Genomic DNA, 25,229 nt, shown 5'->3' with positions numbered 1-25,229 from the left:
TCGTGGATAGGGGGCTTCCAGAACAAAAACGATGAAGAAATTTCATGCAAACATGTGACTTATTTGATCTAGTTTGCAAGCTCTAGTTATTTTTATACTTGCAGTTCCTAATTACTAATTGAGTTACTGGAAATGCTTAAAACATGAAGAATATGATTGGATTTTCCTATGATTCAAATTTTGCAACTATTTAAATACTTGTAAAATACAATTATAGAAATTGGAATGATGGTTAATAAGACATTATTTACATATACCATAATACATCTTTCAAACACAATATATATATGTACAATATTTCATATAGAAACCAAGGAAATTGTTCTGCTAATTGTAAATAAACTTTGCGCTACATAATAGCAGATCTTAAATTAGTAAAATAACCAAAAGCACAAAACGTTCGATTTAAAAAAATTTTCAAGTTCAGTTTCATGTGAGAAATATAGGTTTCGTTCCGATTTGATAACAAATGTTAGTATGCATCTAAAAAGGCTTCTAAAAATGTAATAATCGAAAATCTCGCAAACTATATATACATTTATTTTGATAATCACTGCTCTTGCCTTATAAATATCAGTATCCTTGGAAGGAGCTCACTTTCATTATAGTCGGACCCAAATCAACTTACCGTTCAAGGCCACTGAAGAATTACCCTCTTCATACTTTTGTCTGACACGACATATTTACTGGAAGGAATACACACTAAACAGTGTTGGGCACGCGATAAATAAAAACCATTGGTAATAGTCATTTAAATAGCTTTGTTTAAATAAAGTAACATTAAAAACATTATTTTCTACGAACGTAACGGATATAAGTTTACTGGGAATATTTATCTACTTTGAAATAATATATTTGAAAAAATGCTCACCGATAATATTTGAACTATTCCGAATCGCACTAACGATTTCAAATGTTACCATGTTATTTCAATTGAAATTACAAACGAGGAAGAATCAGTGTACCAAATAGTCATTTGTATTATTATTGACATTGGTTACCAACTGGCTCTATGACTTATAGATATAATTATAGATCTCTATTAATATGTATAAACTAATAGCCAATTAAATATATTCATGATACTCTACGTACCATCGAGTATTGCAGCACCACACTGTGATACTTCAGTAAGTCAGCGACCGCCAACCTTAATATTTAACATGCAGAATGCTGTTTGATAAAAATCGCTCCGGGTTCTAAGTTTTCTCATTATTTATACATTTAAATCAATACTTGGAGAGACTACTTTTTCCAAGCATATAGAAATTTGCATATTTAAATGTTATGTCTTAAAACATGAGTCATCGATAACGGAACTATTACTACCAATACCATATGCATGACGTGGCAATCAACATGTTAAATATAGAAGCTACTGCATGAATTTCATAACTTTCAGTGAGCTACTTGTTGAAATGGTATAATTGGTATCTACATATATGTGCGTAAATGTAAATTACAGATAGTAAGCATATGACATAATCGCAAAAAAGAGGGAACTCTTTTCAATGATAAAATTGTAGTTTTATAATATATGTATTTAATAAATTTATTCAATGAGAACATTTTCTTTTGTTTACAGTCATACTGAAATTTGATGAATACACAGATTATAATTTCTATCTCTATGCAATTTTTGTGATGATGATCTGTAAGCCTGTTTCTAAATTTATTTTCTACTATCTTCATAGTTAAAAATGGCGACTCACATAGATAAGTAGAGCAGAAGAGTGCCTTTCCACATAATGCAATATGAACTAGGGTTGGATATATATACTTAAGAACAGGAGGTCAAAGGTTATTTTCGAAAGATATAGTTCCTTTTAACGTAAGGTCACTTTTAAGAATTATCAGCTCCATTTCTAAGGATGGTCCATCTTCTTGAAAGTGTTGTTCAACTCAGCTGGGTTTATTTTCAATATTAAAGTCCACGAAAGGTAATGGAGTAAATTGGACAAAGAAGTCAACTTTTCTTTTTACAACTTTGAGTTAAAAGGAGTAACAAAATTTATCGACCTAGGTGACTGGTTAGCGACCTCTGGTTTAAGTAACGTCCTAGCAACCCTCACAATAAACCCTAAGTTCGGACCATCCGTTTATTCTAACAAAATTTTGCAACTCCCCTCTCCCTCTATGACCAAGCCCCTTAAGAATGTAGTCAAGTCTCAAATCTTAAATGAAATCATTTTTAAAAGTTTTACATACTTCAATTGTTACCAATTTTCTGTACATTCTGAGCATTGATATATTGAAAAATTCTAAAAACTGACAAAACAATATTCATGTACATAGATGCGGTCATTTTTTCAATAAATTGTTATTCTTACCAAAAATTGATTCCTTCTAATGGAAATTTTATAATAATAGTATCGAAATATTCTGTGATTTCGTTGAATGAAGTTGTCCAATTCTAAATGTAATCACAAGATTTATAAACGAAATATGTTTAACATTAAACGCAAAAATGAAAATTACATTTTCAGGAACGGTGAACATAAAATATCAAAAACGACAACAATATCAATGATTTTTTTCTAAATTTTTGTATCTACCCTTAAAAAGGTTATCTAAGATCTATACCGGAAGCAGAATTTCGCAAAAAATTCGTAAAAAGGTATTAAAAATATTGAAATTAAAAAAGAAGAAAAATATCGATTTTCCTTAATAAACTTCTCATCAAGTGTCAACATGTGTAAATTGCACGCAATAACAATTATTCATTTTCTAAGAATGAAAGGTTAAACGAAGGTCGACTTTAAAAATTCTGAGGCTTGACTACTCTTATATGCCACGAAACAGACATCCCTAAGATGTCAACCTCCATCACATGTAAGTACATATGTTATACAGAATTTGTTCCTGGGATCTCGATACTCGACTTTCAAGTGTGTTGTTATTATGAGCTCTTAGTGTTCTTACAATCGCGCTACAATATATCTTCCATTAAGTATAAATGTTGGAGTTGTGTCTGGCCTGATTTATAGATGTTGAAGTGGCCTTGATTAGAAAATTGAGATCGATCCGACTATAATAATGTCAAATATATAGAAGAACTTCATCCAGAAACTCTGACAGGTGATTTCGTAGTGAAGTGCAATAAACTGCTTCTGTTGGTCATGTAAGCAAGGTGAAAGGCCGTGCTATATTTTTAATAACCATTTATTTATACCTATATGTTGATATCAAGTTACTGCTAATATCTTTAATGAGCAATGGAATGCCAATATTATCAGAATATGAGAAAGACTGTCGTTCGGAAACAATGTCACATAGAACATGTTTATACACTGCTCAATATGATTAGAAGATCATCTGCTCAAGTGAACTTGTCATTTAGAAGGTACTTCATATGCTATATTAGATGGACATCTAGCGAAAATATTACTATATCGAACACATAGTGTTCCTTTAGTACTGACATTTGGTTCAGCCTCCCGAATTATCCGGAAACGTGATCCCTTAATTGTTTTGAGCAGTATATCAATAATTGTCTTTGTTTCTTTTGTGCCCTAAACGTCATTTATGTTTGCAATACTTTCTTCTTTGTGTTAAGAAATATTCTACAAATGCATAATATATGTGTGTGTGTGTGTGTGTGTGTGTGTCTGTGTGTGTGTGCAACCGAAAGAAAAATTAAATGAATCTACATCCATATGAAAAATGATAAATTGGCCGATATTTGTTGCGCTTGTCAATCGCGAAATACAAGCACGAAGACGAAGATAACAGTTAATATGATATTGTTAACATACACCGTAATACCTTTGATTAATATAAAACATATACATGTAACTGACACTTCATAGAGATGTCAAAGAAATTGCTCTACTATCAATAAGTATCTATGTGTATATATATAACACTGCATAATAGTAGACTCTATACTGGTGTAATAAAAAAAGAATCACAAAGCATTCAATTCCAAGAAATTGTCGAGGTTAACTCTATGAAAAATATAGGTGGCGTTTCCATTCGGTAACAAGTATATAGTAATATGAATATCTTGCAACAATAAATAACAATATTGTTAAAAGTAGCTAATCCCAGCTATGTATAGTCGGATCAAAATCAACATTGCCGTTCAACGCTACCGAGTGGTTATTCCCATTATTCCACTTCTCATTGCGCAAATCTGCAGTCTCAAACTCTTTGTTTTCCAAACAGTGGGTCAAGCTGACATCGTGTAAAAGTTGAAAGCGAATATAACGTGATTCGCATTCGGCGAAGTGGCCTTGAACGGTCAACTTTCTCTGATATATATACCTTGTTTGAGCGGCTCATTACTACCGAATCAAATCCAAACTAAATTAACTATCTTAAAAATACCTGCCAGTTATTATTCCTCGAGCAATATCCGTACAAAAATTATTATGTAAGCATTGTTGTATCGACGAGGTACTTATTAATACAATGTTTGAAATAAATTGAGTGGGAATATGAAGTAATAACATCGTTAGTAGTTAGAGTGGCTATTGACAAAGAGGGATTAGGAACGATGATCACAATATTGCTTACGTTAGAGCATTTGTTGTTAATAAATTTCCTTTTACAAAATTACATTTCGTAAGAGATTTTTTGCAACAATAAAGAAATCTGAAGTCGACGTAAGTAATTCGTAATACACTGATGAATACCGTATATATCGACATCAGATTTACTCCTCGAATAAAAGTAAAGGAGAATTTGTTTTTTTATTTTTAAGAATTATTTTCATTTTTATTATTTTCGGAGTTCAGAGTATAAATCAAAATAAGTTACTGGTCTCTTTTAGACACCAATCGCGAACGAATCGAATATACGACGTATCTTTTACAAAATAAATAAACATCTCTATCTTAACGTATAAATGTACACAATTCCATCTATCAACGGTGTACAGGTACACAATACTTCCAATCGATGATACAGCATTGCCGTATGTTTGTAAAACACTTCTAGCACCATACACACCATATACGTGTGCCTGTATGTATGTATATCATGTACAATGACGAACAAAAGTATAAGCGCATAATCGCATATCTACTTTTACATTTGTTTATCTCCCAAGATTATGGCAGAAATTCTCGCATTTTGTAGTCTAAGTAAAGTTACATCTATCATTGTTTAACGCAGATTGTCTTGTTCGATTATATTGCTTCATTCTGATACATTTTTCGCGAAAGTATTTGATATTTATATATCGTCAATTAATCTGATATTATTAATGCCAATAAAAAGTTAGGTCCGAGTCAGAGCAAGTTGGCTTTTTATTTCCAATTAAAGAAGTTTTGCGAAAGAAGCAGTATTCGATCATCTTAATAACCTAATACAGGTATGAAAATTGGCTCTTTACTTCCAATTAAAGCAGTTTCACGAGAGGAACAGTATCATCTTAACAACTTAATGTAAAACTAAGACCATAAAATTAAGCGGTTCTATCATATGTTGGGGTTAGATCTGAATTAAACATAGTTGGCTCTTTAATCCCTTAACGACCACATTCGTATCTAGTATGGATCCCAAGATTTTCACATGTAGCCCGCATCAATAAAAGATATACAATTAACTACAGTTATTGTAACCTATACAATTAACTGCTTCTGTTGTCCCTGCGCCTACATAAACACCGATAACGTAACGCAGATTTTCTATGTGATTCGATCGAAGATATATTTGTATAAACATTATACAACAATACGTATATCAATTCCTGTTTATAATCGAGTTTTATGTATAATAACAAGAATAGCTTCGATGTGAGATTTTTGTCGGACTTAGTTATGAATTCAAGAAGCAATTCGATAATTTTGTTGGAATGTAGAATTAGTGAAATAGAAGAATTCTTTCACAAATTTAGTGACATCGAAGTCCACAGTTGGGAAACAACAAATCTTACGAACATACGCCATTGATTAAAAACAGACAGTTTATTTGGAAAATTATTCTGATAGAAATGAAATGAAATTTTTAAGGATGTTGCATAGTGTATACCAAGCAACGAAGTTTCTATTTCAAGGAGTAAATTAAAGAAGTTATGCAAAAGGAGCAGTATTTGACCATTTTAGTAAGCTAACCTACACCTAAATTCAGACCGTAGAATTTGATGATTTTATCGTGTGTTTTAAGTTAATTTCAACGAAAGAAGTTACGCGAATGGAATAATGTTTGGCCATCTTAATAATCTAATCCAAACTATAAAGCTTCATGGTGCGTCTATTGGGATTACTTATTCGTAAGCACGAGGAAGTTGGCTCTTTCGTTTGAATTGAAAAAGTGCAAAATGAGCAATATTCAGCCACCTCAAAGCACTACTTGCCTGAGCAAAACTGGATTTTATAACGTACAAGGAATTGCAAACTAATGGAATTGAGATCTCCGCAATGGACTTTTAAATTGATGAGAAACTGGTGGAGAACCCAGGGGTTTCCGGTAATAGGTCGTACGGTTCAAAGTTCCAATATAAATAAGGTTAAAGATTTACAAAGAAGACGAGATATGAATTTTGTCACGCAAATCGTGTCTAACGCAAGAGTTGCTCGACCAGTCTTACCGAAGAGTCTACCATCAAACTAGACCGAAATGAATTTTGTTCAGTTAATTACTAATACTGCTGGCTGTATGTTATACATCGGTTTAACTTCAAACGGTTGTGTTTTCCTTTGGCTTTTAAACTGAACCTTCTAGATGACACTGTTGGATGACTATTTTTGCTTAAATCTATTCGCATCGATTAAGCAATCAGGAATTTCTAAACGTTGAATTAAGCAACTCAGCAAGAGGGGTATTTTGCAATCTTGAGTTAGAAATCATCGATAATTTTACAAGTCTTTCAAGGAGATTAAACGCATCAAGATGTTGATGTAAATGACTACATCAGAGTGCAAGACGTTAAACATTAATGTCTACGTACGTTCCGAGTACATTTATATCGTTATCAAAAATGTAAATAAAATGTGACATTTTCTAGGAAATACTCACTTACTCACAAATGTAAGTATCTGTTTCTTATCACCGAGCTGAAACATTTGCGAAATCATTTATTCCGATAATAACATTACCTACGCGTTTATACTTTTGCTCGTCACTATAAGTAACATCTACGCTATCAAATATTGTATAGTATTATATCGCGCGTACCTAGTACGTCTGCTATATTAATTATGTAAAAAGTTTAATAGAAAATCAATTGAGAAGGACGATTCAGCGCCCAATAAATGTATTATAATATAAGAATCTATACTTTTGTAATGGTATTACAATCTAGTTATAAATTCAATAGGATTATATGTTTTCTGAGAGTGTACTAATTGCTTAAATAACGATGTAATACTTTATATTATACGTTCGTTTCGAACCACCAACTTATTATTGCGTTAAAAGATTTGCTATTAACAGTTACATTGCTCGATACATGACACGAGATTAAAATAAATATAAATCTCGATATCACGAGAGATCTCCCTTTACGAACATTTCGATAACATTGTGCAAACATACCCATAAATCGCAATGAGCAAAATATTACACCCAAAAAATCTGTAATAAATTTGTATACCTATGAATACATATAGATATTTGGCCAGCAAGCAACGAATAGCATTCGCTCCGTACGCATTTTATAAACAAATAGTACAGACATATATAATGTATATGTTGATAAAGTGTCGTACGAACGAGGAATACTAGAAATTTTGCTACTTCAGCAGCCTCGAATAATGCAAATAATAGTAGGCATGTTCTTAAAGCGAAATCAATCGGGCAAAAGATATCGCGTCTGATTTCTTATTAAATGTACACGTTTCGAGGTGAACAACTTTAGCGTAATAGGATCGAGCGATCGAGAGCACCAAAGGTCAACAAGAATATTCGTTAAAATATAGTACAAGAATAAATCGAGCGTACTACGTTCAGTTTTTCAATTAGAAGGTACAGCTTTTTTCACGCAACGAGCTGCACCCACCGCCAGGGGCTAACAAATTATTTCTTCGCTGCTTACAGTTTATTGTAAAAATAAATAATGCTCAACAAGAAATAAATACATCTTCGCCGAAACTATAAATACAGCGCTGCCTATACAACGGTATCGCTTTCACGTTCTTCCGCTAAAAACGATCGTCGCTTTTCATACGTACGATAGAATGCAACTGTGTTGCATCCGCGTATACATACGATTCGATAAAGAATTACTTTCCCGAGTAACGTGTAAAAATAAAATCAGTTGCAAATCAAAATTTGCCGATGAGACAAATTTGGACGAAACAAAAATAGACGATGTTGATGTCTAAAGCCGAGGCAATGCCAGCACAAATAAATTGTCGCTCCTCGCTACACGGATTCCTTTCACCAACAATGACAAACGTTAAACTGACCACTAAAGCTTAACCCGAAACATAACAGACAAAGCCTTGAGACAAACAATCGCGGGACTGTGCGAACAAATTCGCACGATTTTTTATGGAGCTTCTACAGAGACTGATGCTAGGAATATTCCCGATGACGTCGACGATGACGACGACGACGACGACAGTCATGATGACGACGACGACGACGACGACGGTCATGATGATGATGATCATGATGATAATGATGATAATGATAATGATGATGATGATGATGATGATGATGATGATGATGATGATGATGATGATGATGATGATGACGACGATGACGATGACGACGATGATCGTGATGATGACGATGATGATGATGATGATCGGCAGGTGACAAGCCGGTCCCAGCCTAAGGCAGTTTGCTTGTCGAATTGAAAAATTTTCAAAGAGCTGGGATGCCGTTATATACTCGGTTCCAGACGCCCAGCGTTTTGGTCCCTGAGATCGGACTAGCTTCCCAGAGACAACTAGAAGACAGTCACGGCCTTGTTGTGGTCAGCAAGCGAAGAGCGAGCTCGTTAGGTCAACAGTTGCGATTACTAGTGCCATTATTCACCTGTGTACCGCCTCCTGTTTCATAATCGGCCGCGTGGTGCTTCTCTTCCGTTAAGCAATGTCTCCGTTCCTTGAACAGGTTCGCCACGCAGTTCGCCTACGGACAATTTCGAAACGTTTCAGTCACCGCGGGCATTGTAACGACACATTTCAAGATATATGTATACATATTAATGTAGTTTCGTCTTTCTACTGAAATGATAAATGTGCATTCGATAGCGTGGCTACAAGGAACATGTTGCGAAACGGTCCCCCTATCCTCTGGTTTTGATCAAAGGATTTATCTCGGTTCTCGGTTAATTTTCTTTTCTTTTGGATAATATTATTTCGGATTCTCTTAGCTACCAAGTAGTTCTTTATTTGCATACCTTCTTGTTAATTTTAATTTTGACCCGGTTCGACCACCAAGTTTATTTGTTAATAACGGGTGACAACTTGTCTCGCACACGAGTTAAAAAGTAGATTTTTATTTAAGAGATTGTACAAAGACGAATGACATTCTTCGAATAATTAAAAAGGCAGAAACAACGCTTAAAATTTATGATTAGAAATAATATTTGGCGATTATTTCTGTCACTGTTTTTATAAATATATCAAACAGTGGTGTTATCTCTGAGAATAAGACTTTAAATTCTGGCTTTCTAGATTCTTTAAAGGCTGTAACTCAAATTTAAGAGATTTAATTAACCTTGAAGGTTTCAGTCTCATCGCGTTATCTTCCAAAATTTTTGAGATACGCGGAAGCTTTTTTTAAACGTATTCTTTATGGTTTTTGACGAAGAAAAAGATTAATAAAACAAGACCAAAATCATTTTTACTACCAATGTTCTTAAAATTGTTGAAAAAACAATGTAGCAAGCTATGACAAGTATCTTTACGTTCAAACGACAGTATACACATACATATTGACAATTAAACACATAACATGAGTAATTGTAGAAATTTCCTTTCGACAATAGGCAATAGTTAGTCTTACTTAGGTACACAACGTGGACATTAATGTGTACAAGTAATTTTCTGACTTTTTTTTACTTAATTTGTCAATATCTTTTTTAAATTAAGAATATATATATATATATATATATATATATATATATATATATTGTACACGCATATATAATTAATACCTTTAAATTCGAAATGTAGTGGCAACGAAATACGCTGTAGTTGTTAGATCGAATCAATAAACATTGGTACAAAGTTTTATTAAAATCGACATCTCACAGTTCGCGATGGTCTCTTGTTAATTATTTATAAATATTTCTTTTGTACTTCGTATCAACTTTCTTGTTAAAAACAAAATTATATAGGACAAATATTTATATAAACCTTTTGTTATTAATCATAAAGAGTGTCTTATCGTCTTTTTCGATTTTTATGCTTTACTCATGGACAAAATAAAACAATAAATTTGTATCGTTAACCGAAAATATGTATTAAAAATATACTGTTGTCTTGGAAAGAAAGTTAAGTTGAAACTGTATTAGATCTATACATGGACAGTTTCATCGTCTTTATGCATGCAATATTTGATCTGTCATAACCAACGGAAATGTTTTCAATCGGTACGGGATTTTTCTGATTCATTGTGCACAAATAAAATTATGAAGCAATATCGTCTACGTTACAGCGCCCTTTCACTATTACAAGCATATACGATAATAGAATGTTACATAATACGATTGAATTAAACGTTAATCTCATGCATGATGTAACTAATCTCGTTGAATGTCATCGGTTACCACTGCGATGCAAGGATTTGTTCAATCGATAATTACACAGTTCTGTTTACCTGTGTGTGCACCTACAGAGTCAAATTTTCAGTTATTGTCACTCCTTCTATCAAATAATACCATATATCGTTATTATCATTTTACTTTCTTGGATTTTCAAATGCCATTTTCATTGCCTTCAGTCTGTTTATCTAAACTATCCTTATAACAGAGAGTATAAAATCAAAAGAAGAATATACTATATTCGCTAACTAAAACATGTATTGTCAAATAGAAAAATATTTAACTGTTCGATAATATACTATTTCACAGTCGCGTTATAATGTTCATTTTTTGCGTGCGCTTTGAATGAGTTCGATAACACTGGTGACCCCATTTGCAATCTACTAGTATGTATTTAACCCTAGAGTAGTCTGGTGGGTTCTGACACACCCCAGTCGACATTGATCTATAACTAATAAAAATCTAACATCTAATGCATTAGCTTTTGTCTACTGTATAACTGACTCATTGTGCAGGTATCAATGTATTTTCTGTCATTAACATGTTGATACGCTGTCTGTATCGAAAAGTAAAGAGACAGTGGAATATACTAAACTCCAACAGAACGTGCCTTTCCTTTTATCAAGATAAGTATAGTATATATGTATACACACACACATATAAATATAGGAAAATATATATACCCCCAAGGGATAGTTTTATCCTTCAAGTGGAGCCACAGGCACAAGGTGTCCCAAAAATGATTCGATATTTTATTTTTAAACGACTCTTAATCAAAATAAAAGACTGTTGATTTGTATACATACATTATTTATGAAAGTACAAAAGCGTTCCAAAATTATTTTTGTACATATTTTGGATTGATATATTTTTAAAATATTCCTCAAATATTCTTCAATTAATATCGATCATTGTCGTATAGATAGGAATCGAAAAAATATACAATTAATGTAACGAAAGAAATGAACCAGAGGCCGTTTCGATTTGCGTTAAAAAAGTTATCATCGTTGTCGAAAATATTATAGATACTTTCAAATGTAACACGTACAGTATAATTTTCATTCATTGGATTTATTTAGTTCCGTTAATTATTGTGCTGTTTTTCTGACTGTAAATATATTGAAAATCGCGTAAAACGCCCTTTTAATAAATTGTACAAAAGTTCGACGTATAAGTTACGCTAACATGCAAAAGCAAATTATTTTAATTCTGATACGACGTACTAAAATGAAAAATCTGAGAAAATAATATGCAAAGTGGACCATTTAAATTGGAACATTTAAATATCTCCGCTATTTATGATTCTCTAAAAAAAACTCTTCGGAACAAACTTGCACTTCTTGAAGGGTCGCGTGTTGCGGTAACATTATTTTTTCCCAAGGTGATCTCTTTTTTTTCGAGAATTTATGATCATCGATATCTCTTTTAACGATACCCTAAATTTGTTTCGATATCCTTGTACATTGTAAAAAAAAAAAAAAAACAAATCTAACGACCTTATAAATCAAGACTGCACAACGGGTGGCTCGGTAGCCACGCTTAGCTATTATGTTTATTTCACTTCCTTCGTTCGTAACTTGTGGTAGCCCCAAAGTCAATAGTTGGAATGTTACTTTGGCTACTATGGGTACCCTTGAGTTACAGAGCTGTTATAAACTATAAATTATGCTGTCTATCATTCAATCTTGAGAAGTGTACAATTTAACATGTTTTATCGTTATCAAACAATTACTACTTGATGGATTTGTCCTGAAAGTTCATTTTGTGATTCTCGTCATTGCGGGCGTTCATTGAAATTATCGTTTCAAACGAATACGCTGTTGCACGAAGCAAACGCAGTTAGTATTTTAACTGTAAAATCTTGCGATTTGCATATAAGTACGCGACGACTCGATCGAAAAAGTGGTATTAATAAGTATTTTGGGAGTACTCCATCGAGAGAAATTCTATTCTTTTCAATCAAGCTTACATCAAAAATCGATGCACGCCATTTAAAAAAAGATCAACGATCTTCAATTTTCTAAAAAAAATTATTTTGAAATAGGAATAATGTTACCTTACACGTGATCCCGTTTAAATAGTCCAACTCTATATACTTACTAGAAAAGTATAATTATATAATAGTTTCGCGACTGTTGCGAAACAAAAAATCAATACTTTGTAACATTTGTTCCGCTTGTAATGCATTTGTGGAAGCTGTTCATAGAGTTGCGAGAAAATTTTAATGCGTAAAGAAAAGAACGTACGACAGTTGCATTAGACAAATTACTTTTATGGCGAAGCAGACTTCACCGGATCAAGTATGTTGGAATTTTTAACGAGACTGCTCTAGGGTTAATAACGTCAATAGGGATCGGGAAAATTCCAACGCAATACATCGCATATTTCATATTTCTAACCGTACGCAGTTTATGGTCAAACAATAGAACAGTTAAGGGAATAATGCTTACCACGACTAGTGCCACGATGGTACCAAGGGTCGTGCCGGCCAGAACATCGCTCCAATGATGTTTATAATCAGAAACTCGTGACAATGCCGTGAACCAGGCCATAAGCAGGCAGGCGAGTTGAAGCAAATGTTTTAGTAATTTGCTACCCTTCCATGTAATCCTTAGCTGTAAGTACAACTAAAAGAACACAACCAATTACGTATAATGTAAAAAAAATTAAATACGATATAGCGATGTTGTACAAAATGCTTCGTAATAAATTTAAAAAAGTTTAATGATTTATTTTCTATGTTACTTCGAGAAACGAAACTAGTAATGCATTATATAATATTTTAACCAGAAACTAATATGTGATGCACTATATTTTAAAATGCGTAATGTTTTGTTCGTATAATTCATATTATTATTCATTACAATAATCGATTATAACCTTGTGCATTCAAAAAATTTAATCTTTGTTGTATTATTAATTAATAATTTTTTAATATTTAAGAAAGACACGTAAGAAACGTGTCTTTAAATCTACTCGAAATATACAATGTTCTTCAATTCTATGAAAAAATGTTATTAGTAGTATTGTCACAATACGAACCAACAAAAACGTTATTAAAACGAATACCCGATAAGAGAAGCAACAAATAAAGTTTGTATTTATCGAGGTATTATTTATGTTATTCGTTCTTAGAAATGCTTTATGTAAAAGGAAGTAACTTTATTATTGTTATTGTTACTATAAAAAGATAGGAACAGTCACGAAACGCTGATAACAAATCGAATTTATGTAAATTAAAAGTTTCGTCAGGGTCGACAAATATTACATCAACATTGAATCCTTTCTAACAGTCTATCCAATTTTATTTAAAAAAAAACAGATAATAGTAAGTCATTTTTTTAAATTATTGACCACGTATACGACACTATATTTTAAATCCATTTGATGTTTTTATGAAACAAATGCATACTTAGAGTACTCATCGTGAACTAAATACTATTTCAAATTTTTCAAATAATCTCAAATTTACTGTAACATCGTACCAATATTATTTTATTCCAACGAAATTATAAATATGTTCGTTTATTTACAAAAACGTTTGTCCTAAAGCATTCGTGACCATAAGTCTTCGGTAAACTTCACTAGATGGCGATGAAAGCCCAAAGTTTTGGAAATTTAATATTTACAGAATCTATCTCGTTTAAATCTTTAATTTAGTAAACGGCGTGATAGTTTAGTTAGCATAATACTCTGTTTCGATAAACATAGTTCTTCTTTGACTCTTCCATTCTAATTGCTTCACCGTATTATCAACAGCAAAAGTGCTTTCTAACCGCTAATATGCAAATAACTGTTTTTTTGCCAATTATTACGCCAATAAGATATAATCGGGAGAAAATACTAGCACGCTCTCCCTATTAATGTTTAAGCGAATAATCATTTGAGACGCGCTATCATTTTCTTCCGTTCTGTAACCGTCCGTGAAATTTATACAATGAAAAGTGGAACTTACCGCAAGATAGATCATGGTGTAGGCAGAGAAAGACGAGTGTCCGGAGGGAAAGGATAATCTGAAACGATCAACGTTATAAATTGTCTCGTGTCAAATAAATCTCATTCGCCGATCGTTCATACAAAATGTTCATTTCTTTTTCATTCTCTCCATCGGCTTAACTCACTATCGTCATCCGTATACACGCGTCCCGTAATGGGACCCTATTAATTTTATCACGATTAATTCCAGGGCGTGTTCCGTGGCGATTACAATCGCTGGACGTATACCCTACGGCATGGATCGTAAAGATTCGGCGGAGGATCCTCCGATCGTACCGCGAAAAAAAGGAACAACGAAAACCGAGAAAAAACCAAGAGGCGGAGTGGACTAAGGACTTCTATCTACGAGAGTAATTGGGCATCAAAGAAACTGCAGCTATAATCGGACGTTATCTGCCCTCTCCATGTGTTTATCCGTTATCCTTTTCTTCTCTTTTTCTTCTCGTCTGCCTTCTCCGTAGCAATATTTGCCAAGCCGCGTTATTTAACCCTTCGGTGCTGAATACTTTTGACGAATGCGCCATGCGTGCGCAGAATGCTTGGCTACCTGTGATCTGCCTCGCCGTTGAACACTCGTACCTATAATAGGTACGAGTGATATCACAGTGATGTTGATCTATCACCTGCCGGATAAATTTTACTGTACGAATCTTCCAAAATCGAGGTTCGAAGCGAAACCTCAAATTGTTGAAAATTTTCTCGGAAATATTGAAAATTTTCTTCCAAATGACAAGTTGAAGAGAAGCCACGGAATGTTAAACCTCAAAATATTGAACATTTTCTCGAATATATTAAACTTTTCTCGAATATATTGAAATTTTCTCGAAAATATTGAAACTTTATTCAAAAATGTGAAAAATTTTTTCGCAAACCTCGAACGTTAAAATTCCATGTTTTTTAACCTTCAGTTTCTAGTAAAATAAAGACTACAACTGTTTAAAATTGAACCAATCTACAGTTCATTATTTCGTGAATGCTTTGTTAAAATTTCATTACAACATATTAATAATGATTCGAGGTACGTTCAGTTACGTGAATCCTTAGTTTTTAAACGTGACAGAAAATTTGTTGTCAAATTTATAATTTACATATATAAGTATATCTTCTGTCGATGGCAAGTAGAATAAGAAAAAAATCAAAATTTTCCGTTTTCAACTTCGATACTTTTCATATTTTTTTTACGAATTCTTTTCAAAATTTAGCTTTCAAAACACTTTTGATAATCTTTCTGAGCGTATATACAAAAATTTAGAAAAAAATCATTGAAATCGTTCCTGATATTTTATGTTCACAGTTCTTGAAAATGTAGTGTTAGGAAATCATGTTTGACGACTTAATTCAGCGAGGTCACGGAATATTTCGATGAAATTATCTATAAAATTTCCGTTAGAAGGAGGCGGTCTCTGGTAGGGATAACAAGTTATAACACCTACGCTGAAACTTGTAACCATTGGAATATGTAAAACTCTCAAAAACTGTTTTTTCGAAGAATCGATGCGCGATTACTCCCTAATATTCGAATATTTGAGCATTATTATGTAAACAATATTATTCGAAAAAAAAATTATTCTTACAATTTGCATTATTTGAACGATGCAGACACCGGTGACGTATCTAAACAAATACTACATCTTGGCAGCAAGTGATTATCGGGTTATGCTTACGGATGGACCATTGCGGTGAGTGAAATCGATCGTTCTTATAAGAGATATAACATATACAAACGCATTTGTATGTAAACGTGTACCAATACAACAATTTCTTTCCGTAAGATGTCTGATATTATTGTAGGGTGAAGCAAGAGATCGTGTGCGACGATTTGTCATCGTCTACCCACTATATCCTCAAGAATTTAATATCGAAAATGCTAATTGTACAAATGTCGTATAATATCGCGAATGAAAATAAAGTTTGATTGTATTAAAGTTGAAAGTATGGGTTTTCGTAAAGAAGTAACGTTTTCCAAATCACTGTGTATCTATTCCAACATTTTTTGCTTCATCCTTCATACTTGGAGTTTGATACTTGACGTAATTTTTGATGACGAACTCACGTTGAACACGCCGTTTATCATCGCTTTTGAATAAATTAAACTTCGATTCGTCGGTAGAAACGACATTTTTCTAATCTTTACAGTCTTCCAATGTCAGTGTTTTTTCAGCAAAATTCAATGGACTCGTATTTCTTATACTTAACTATAAAGTCCAACATTACGCAAGTAATTGTTTTCACATTGTACAGCGATTAAGATTGATGAGATATCGTTGCTTTTGCTTATTTACAATATCCGTAAGGGTTTTTTTCGTGTCTGAATTCGATTTACGCTTAACGAAACGATCAATTCTTTACGTCGTTTTTCCATTAACCGTTCAGGCCATGAACGATCTTTTATGCTATATTTTACACAATAGAGTAAGAATTTTTTAAGGAGGGACGGTGGCGAAATCGTTCCTGGAATCGAACTTTGTATTTGCGAACGAGGAAACTGAACACGACACACCAAGATTGTAAAACTTCAATGCGATATCACACACGTATCAGTATAACAACGCTACAAACGCAAACTAACAATTTTTATATTTCTCATTACAATTATTAATGATTGCTGACCTAACTTAGACCTAACCCAGAGAGTTTCTGCCGATAAAAATAAAACAAACCTAGTCACACGTACGAATTATTTCTTAGGAATTCAATTACGTATAATTAAAAATACTTTATCGAGAAAATCTCATCGATCCATTAATAAAACTCTCGTGAAAATAGAATGAGAAATAATACGAATTTTTTTATTATATTTATAGTTTGGTCGGCCGATTTTTAAATCCAAAGTAGAATGTAAACCAATATCGTAACACAAACAAATATTTCGGGCAAATCTATTAAAAAGTAAAGGTACGTTTTCATGTGACATTAATTCATGATACTGTACTACAGTGTATTAGTCGATGTTGCAACAGGAAATCCAATGTCATGACTCATGATAATGCGACAATCTTGCTTTTACGTCAAGGCTTTCATCATTTTTATCACTGTCACAAAATTTCAATTTCCTGACAACAAACTTCCATTGTTTCAAGACTGATACGAACAGATGTTAAAATTAATTTATTATAAATATAATTTATCATAAGACATTATAAAAAGCAACGAATGTCATATACGACTGTATGAAAATAATTGAAAATCGTTATAATGTCATAACAGTTACTGCCACATGAAAATGTACCATAACTGTTTAATACCATTAAAACATTTTAAATTGCAAATTTCTCGAGATTGAATAGTTATAACAGTATGATTTATAACAGAGTTGTGTAACTCAGATTAGCCATAGTAGTCAAAGTAATATCCCCACCATTGACACCAAGCCTACTATGAGCTAGGAACAAAAGAAGTGGAATAACTACAATAGCCAAATGTGGCTACTAGTCAGTTGAGTAGTCTACTTGTAAACAGTAGCAGGGGATGATTCGATACTTGGGGGGAGGGGGGAGTCACCGTTTATCGAGGAATTAAATCTATTTCGTAATTATATTATATACTGTAGATAACATGACAGGAATATCTAGAAAAAAAATTCCATTTGAAGATAACTTTATCACTGTACTGCGAATTTCAACCGATACATTGTATTATACATTGAGTCACGTTACCATTTCGACCACGTATTTTCAACCGATTTTCGCAATTTTGTGTAACATTTCTTGCGTACACCAAGTATAGTTTACCTTATTCATTGTTAAACGTTCCGACTTTTCAATTCGATCCTCCTTGGTAACATATTGTGTTACTTGAACCTAAATAATTAAACAAGTGTTATAACGAAAAAATTTTGTATTTATGAATCAGGTCTCCTTGCTTCCTATTATTATATATACAGCTTGTTTCATTATTTTAGATTAAATTAACAGAATATATTAACGAAGAGGCAGACCCAAATGAAAAATTGAAACTTTAACAGTAAATAAGTTAAACCACGCTTGGAATTCTGATAATTGTTGAATTTTATTTTTCAGTTACAACAAATGTTACTTATTATTATTATTTCTAATATGTAACCATTCTAAGATTTTGCGTAACATACAAAATAATAAATATCTGTTGTTTATTGTACTACCTTTTCTTCGGTATTATGTATTTACACTCAATATTAATTAAAATTCGCTTTAAAGTGAAAAATCTCTCTGACATAACTGTTTCTAAACTCGAGCTACCTTTCTGCTAGCTGCACGTTCTGTTCACGTTTTTTACTTGTTTCGTAACTTGTTTCAAATCTCGCTCCATAATTTACGCATGAAGGGGCATGGTCAACTGTTTTCTTTTCGGTTGAAAAACAGTGCACGTGCATCGTCCAGAAATCAAACGTCAAACGTCGAACGTGTAAAAAGAAACAAATGATCTTAGTATTAGTGTTGGCATTGCACAAATAAAAAGACGTGCAAACGCGTCTGTAGCACCAAAATCGTTTTATCTTTATCGTTTGAAATTGTGTATGTGTGCTTTAGTTAATTACCTACCTGGAAAAATAGTTATCGAAGCTTTATCGAAGATTTATTCCTCGATAAATATCGCCAAAAATTACAATATATTCAATCTAATTTCAGAAAGACCAGAAATTTTACTCGAGGAAGTGTTTGATTTCGCATAAAACTACCTAAGTGACTCACTGTACACATTGTAAAATAATATAGGTTAAGACAAGTGAGCCCATGATATCTCAGTAAAGCACCAGTGATTTATGTCAATCAAAGTGTAGATGTGAACATTTATATACGTACATGCATATACAGATTCAACGTTATTGTTGAAATTCTATGTGTATTTACAGATTGTTTATATTGTGGCAATATATATAATACAAGGGTGAATGAACTTTTCGAGAGAACGAATCGGACGATTGTAAAGATTATTTCCTTTCATACTATGACGAAGATAGGCATCTTTACTGTTGGTCAGTCATGTGCCAATTATTTTGTTTGTTTGGACTTAATCAAGTCACATTTATTTGAGCGTGTCACGGTACAAATATTTCGTTTAGTATCCATATCAATAACAAACCAAGTTTTGACATTAAATTATCAAATATGCAATCGCGAAGAAAATAGCAAAATAAAGTTGCGTTGCTGTACATTAAAAATGGCTATGTATCTGCGATGGATACAGTATAAAAATATGTAAATTATTCGCGTGAAGTGTGCCAAGGAAAATACCGATAACGATAACGATAACTATGACGTTAATATGACGAAGGTATTAAGAATATCAGTTGTCACGCAAGTCAGACAAGATAGAATTATATGCATTACTAGTTGCGAGTCGTAGTTTCTAAAAATTTTTTAAATGATTAGTTTTCAGTTAAAAAATACGCTAAAAATATAAATAGTAATACAGCTAAAAAACAAAGTAACCTTTGTAATTATAAACGTCATAACAAGGTGGCCTGTTATTACCAAAACGAGATTTACTTTTCACTTTATACATGCGATAAATATAAAAATATTATTTACTTTGTACATGTCACCGTAATGAAAAAAGACAGTTTTGCAAAATAGGCAACATGAATTGTAGATCGGTTAATATACCTCAAAACACCTATCAGTAATTCAAAGAAATGTGCCCGGGTGCAATGTTAATAGATCAGACACAACATTCTATGACAAAATAATAATAATAACAACAATAACGCTTTTTTTATTATACCGAGATTGCATACATTAAAAAGACAGAAGAGTAATGATACAGTAATGGATGAAAACAGTTTAGAAAAAAAAATTGTAAATATACGAAGTACATTTTTCCATTAATAATGTATACACTCAAGAGCTATATATAGCAATCAAAAAAATTACAAGAGATCGAAAAAAGAAGGCAGATCGTTTATATTTATTTAAGTCACGTTCAAGGTCAGTCGGACCCCTGCTGAAGGAACCATGTCATAATTATTAGCCTATTTTAACTTAGAAAAGTTAAAAAAAAGCTACTGGTATCGAAAATTAATATCAAGTATCCAAGGTTTCGATATCTTTCAATAATTTCTATTAGCTACTTTCACATCAAATTGCTCACGTACCATCCATACACGATTGTATCAGTTCCATCGCTAACCAGAAGGTTCGCGAGACTTTCATTAACGGCCCATGCACGCAGAGGTTTACGGTTGGTTTGCCAGCTGGTTAGGTCGACCGTCTTCCTCGCGAGTTTTTTTCACGAGAAAGACAGTCAGTCAGATCTACGAGTATTGTAAACCTTATTCGTGTATGGCAGATTTTTAACGTAGCAATTCCATGACACGATCACGAGCATCGATACATTTATTAACACTAGATTCACCAACCAGTCAAAATGACTGGTCGCAACTGCTCTTGCAAAGAAATTTACTTTAGATTCAATAGCATATTTTCAAAAAACGTTACAATTTTCTCTATTCTACACATATAATCGATTTCATAAGTTCCTCCTTTCCCTCGATCATCAATTTTCCTGGAAGACATACGAAGAACACCTTAATACATTGAAATTTGTTGGTAGTTCTAGTGGTAATGCTCTCTCCGTGCGATTGTTCCACTCTATTGAACGTTTACACGCATCCATAATTCGAGTATTAGGTGACTTTATAAAGAGAAATTAAGAATCGTCGGATTCGATGATCTTGGTAAAAACTGTGTATATACTGCTTCTTCTCCCTAACTAGCACTCAAGAGACATAGCATTCAACTTCGCTCGAACCCTACGGTCATTGTACGGTGTTGCCCCTGAATGACCTTAGACGACCCACATATTACAGCTCGTTGGATTTACTGATGTATAAGCTCCACGCATCTAACTAAAAAATACAGTACGAGTATTTCCTACGACAACAATAAGAAAACAAAAGTGACCTTGAAATCTCGATAAGTACCTCCGAACCTGGAGTAAAATCGCGCTGACTACGATTTGTTCCCCCTTGAAACAGAACAACCTCCATTTGAAATGTTTGTTGGAATAATCAACAGTTTCGGAGGTAGTTATATTAATAAACACGTCGCGTCAATATTGGTTCATAACGATCTTTGATAGCATATTGCGCAAATGATCGTGCAGAAAATAAATCGATTGAGTTCCAAAGTATCATCACATCAGAGATGAGATTGCTACAATTGGATATCGATGATATTCAAACAGTTCGAATACTTAATAGCAAGTAATAAAAGTTAGCGAAATCTCGGGTTCTTGTTACTAATTTACGATGTCGATACTTTTGTAACAAATACTCGGTCTACTAGGTTGTTCGATAAAATTTATTGAGTAGTATAGTACCAGATTGCTCAAAAAGTTTTAGTACTTTGTCGTTCGATAAAACTTATCGAACAACCCACTATTATAAATGAAAATTATATTTACAAATATGTATAGTTTGTATTATATTTTACTCTGATAATTAATTTATTTTAATGTGTATATTTTTATAGTACAATCCGGTTCTCCAGGGTGAAAAGAAACCCTTAAAGGTAGACAAGTTTGATAAAACTTATCGAACAACCTAGCATCCAGTACATATCGATATTGTTGTAAATGTACAGAAATAAAAAAAAAGAAATCTAATTGATACGAAACAACTACAGAGACTAGAGAAACCATTCTGCCTGAAATTATATAAAATTATGTAGGTCTCAGAACTAAACAATTGTAACACAATGTTGTCTACCGTTTGGTGCATAGATATACTTAATCTTTTTAATCAGGACAGGAAATTCCTCTGTATTAAATTAGTTTCACATCTTCCTTTTTAATAATTATACTTATAAGTATACGTAAAAATTAAATAAGGAAGTGAAAAATTTTACAGAATTGTCCACAAAAGTCAAATAATTTATGTAGCGGATATTTTCTTTAACTCGAACACCTGGAATAATATTGTTCCTCGAACTCGAGCGTAGCAATTAAAAGATTAATTACTTTCGAGAGAAACATCGATACTTTTGAGGGAAACATCGAAGGAATATCGATGCTTTCGGGGAGAATCAACTGCATACCGATATTAGATTGTAATTTATGGTCTGATATCGATGGTATTGATTTGGTATCATTCCCATCGCTAACAATCGCGCATACTCGATCCGATCCCTTCTCGTTTAATTCATCGAACGTTTGACATTCATTGATACAAAACTGTTATGAACTTAAAGCAAACGAAATTTAGAAACTTTTAACTCTTTTTGATATATGCCCGTGCATTGAATGCAATAGAATGTGCTTTGATTGAAATGACATACTTTCTTTACTCTTCGGTTAACAAGTATTTTATTTATTTGCATGGACATTCTTTTGGTATAATAGAAAGAACAATAATGCCAATTCGTACACCTCTTTGTTCCTAGTGTTTATAAACGATATAGAATCAAGGTGTAAATTCTTTCGTTCTAAAATCATACTTTTCAAAGTGTAATCGTTATATTTATTTATTCCAACGTTTCGGTTATTTATTAGCCTTCTTGAGGTATCTTTTCCCATTATTTCCAGAGGGAAATTATTTTAACTGCAAATGCCAAGTTAGAATCTTGTAGAAGTTACCGGCTGATTATTTTAATTTATGGACAAAGTACACCGATTTATTTTATGCGTTTTGTTCACGTGCTTGACATTGACATACAAGCAAGTATCTGTTTAAATATAATTCTCTTTGACATCGTAACGATTTATAAGTTAAATACAAATTGGTGATTATCCATGTGATTCGGAACGACACGGATGTGATTAAGAAATTAAAAATAGAATCTTCAATATTAATACTATTTGTACAATACAAGAACACATACACAGATTGATCGAACGTATGAAAATAAGTAGATATATTTTTGAAAATTAAAAAACCTTGAAATAAATTAAAAGAATTTACATCTCGATTTTACAAAGAGTAGGTAAGTAGGCAATAATGTCAAATAAAATTTTGTCAACATTTTAGCTAACGCTTAAGATTTTTTTCAGAGTTTAGAGATAAAATTATCCGATGAGAATTTAGAATTTGTTCAATATAATTAATAAATGACACATAAATTTATTTAGACTGAAACTTACAATAAAATTTGAATATTTAAATTGTACTAATTGTACTATAAACTAATAACCTCAAAAAAAAGTAAATGTTCCGTAAATATATCGCTAGATGAAATTCTCTGGATAGGAAAAAATGTTGAAATTAAGAAAATAAAATATTTAAACTTGAATTTTAATTTTTTACTATAATTACTCAAATTTATCCGTAGAAAGAATATTTCTTTGGAGAAATTGAAATTTGTTCTCACACCGTGTATTTGTACGTTCATTCCGTACTGACGAACCTGTAAAATTTGCTTACACATTGAACGAGAATCGAATTTAGGTTTACTCCGTTGATTGCTAATGAAAAAATTTCAAGAGTCAATTATTTGATTTCTGATTACTACCAGGTTGTTCGATAAGTTTTGTCGTTTTTTTTGTATTACATTGTAAAAAATTACATTGTACCTCAAATTACATTGTAAAAAAATACTACGACATTTCAACTTCGAACAACTGTAAACATACGAATGTGTCGACAGATCTACATGAAACTTCACAGATGTTCATCAAACAGTATTACCGTCTTTAGAAAAATAAAACGACCTAATAGCTCCGTTTCTTATCAAACGACAAAACTTATCAAGCAACCTATTACCTCGATCGTTGTGCGATACCAATCGTGGAAGGAAGGTTCGAATGCAGCAATGCTTTCTGAAAATCATAATCTTAACTAATACCAATTGAAACGGTTCGCGGAAAGCGTAATTGGAAGAGTCTACAGTTTTAGTAGACAGAGAAGCCCGGAAGATTGGGAAACGCTGCTTTACGAGTCCCCTCTTTGACGAACCAGAAACCAGAGGGTGGGCCGTATGAATGACTGTCTCTGTGAGCTTTTATCGTCGATTCCTCAAATCTTCCTATACATAAAACTGTCCCTGCTAACACGAAGGCCGGATGACCCGCGATACGCTCGAGTGCGTATACATATATCAAATGAGCTACCGGTGAGGAAATGATCCTTCCTTTTGCTACTTGCACGATAACGCTCCGCATCTTTTTTCACGAAACACAGTGAAGAAAAGAATAATCGTGCGCCCGCTACCGCGCATAATCTTCGTCCCATAATGGTGAACGCACCGAAGTAGAATAACCGTTGAATCGAACTCGGTGGTTCGAATACGATTATCAAACAATGAATCGTTCCGATACAGTTCACTGTAACCATATACAGAGTCTCCCAAAATACACGGTACAGTAAAAAAAATAGATCAAAATTTTTTCGTAGAGCTCTTCGAGTTTCCGAGATGGTGAATTTTGAAAAATGCGCGGGATACGATCAAATTTTCGAATTGTAAGATATTAACCTCAATACATCATTTATGTAATGATTTTTATAAAATATGCTCTTTTTAACAACCTCGTTTTAAAAAGAACTGTATCGGTATTTTTGAACTAAAGGTATTTTCAATTAAAAGTACAGTTACCCCAATTCTGTGTTTATGGAAACGTTATGCTCATATAACGCGATGAAACCATTTCTATGTGT

At 32.8% G+C, this 25,229-nt stretch overlaps 1 protein-coding gene and 1 long non-coding RNA gene across 5 annotated transcripts in view; both read right to left on the bottom strand.

Moving 5' to 3' along the window:
• Positions 1–25,229, bottom strand: part of LOC143144892 (putative phosphatidate phosphatase) — a 96,353-nt gene that overhangs the window by 12,073 nt on the left and 59,051 nt on the right. For all 4 annotated transcript variants that reach the window (XM_076307774.1, XM_076307771.1, XM_076307773.1 and 1 more), the window contains exons 5-7: positions 14,622–14,679; positions 13,117–13,293; positions 8,932–9,027 (exon numbers count right to left, since the gene is read on the bottom strand). In XM_076307774.1, the coding sequence (XP_076163889.1) occupies positions 8,932–9,027; positions 13,117–13,293; positions 14,622–14,679 (331 nt within the window). The remainder of the gene's footprint in view (positions 1–8,931; positions 9,028–13,116; positions 13,294–14,621; positions 14,680–25,229) is intronic.
• Positions 14,696–16,314, bottom strand: LOC143144894 (uncharacterized). The gene is made up of 2 exons (XR_012991553.1): positions 16,237–16,314; positions 14,696–15,285 (listed from the first exon to the last, which is right to left on the bottom strand). It is a non-coding gene; the product is annotated as an uncharacterized LOC143144894 (long non-coding RNA).

This window comes from Ptiloglossa arizonensis, chromosome 3, assembly GCF_051014685.1.
Source record: "Ptiloglossa arizonensis isolate GNS036 chromosome 3, iyPtiAriz1_principal, whole genome shotgun sequence".
NCBI classification, from domain to species: Eukaryota; Metazoa; Arthropoda; class Insecta; order Hymenoptera; family Colletidae; genus Ptiloglossa; species Ptiloglossa arizonensis.
The sequence above is the reverse complement of the archived record's forward strand: the minus strand, read 5'-3'. Positions and strand labels throughout refer to the sequence as shown.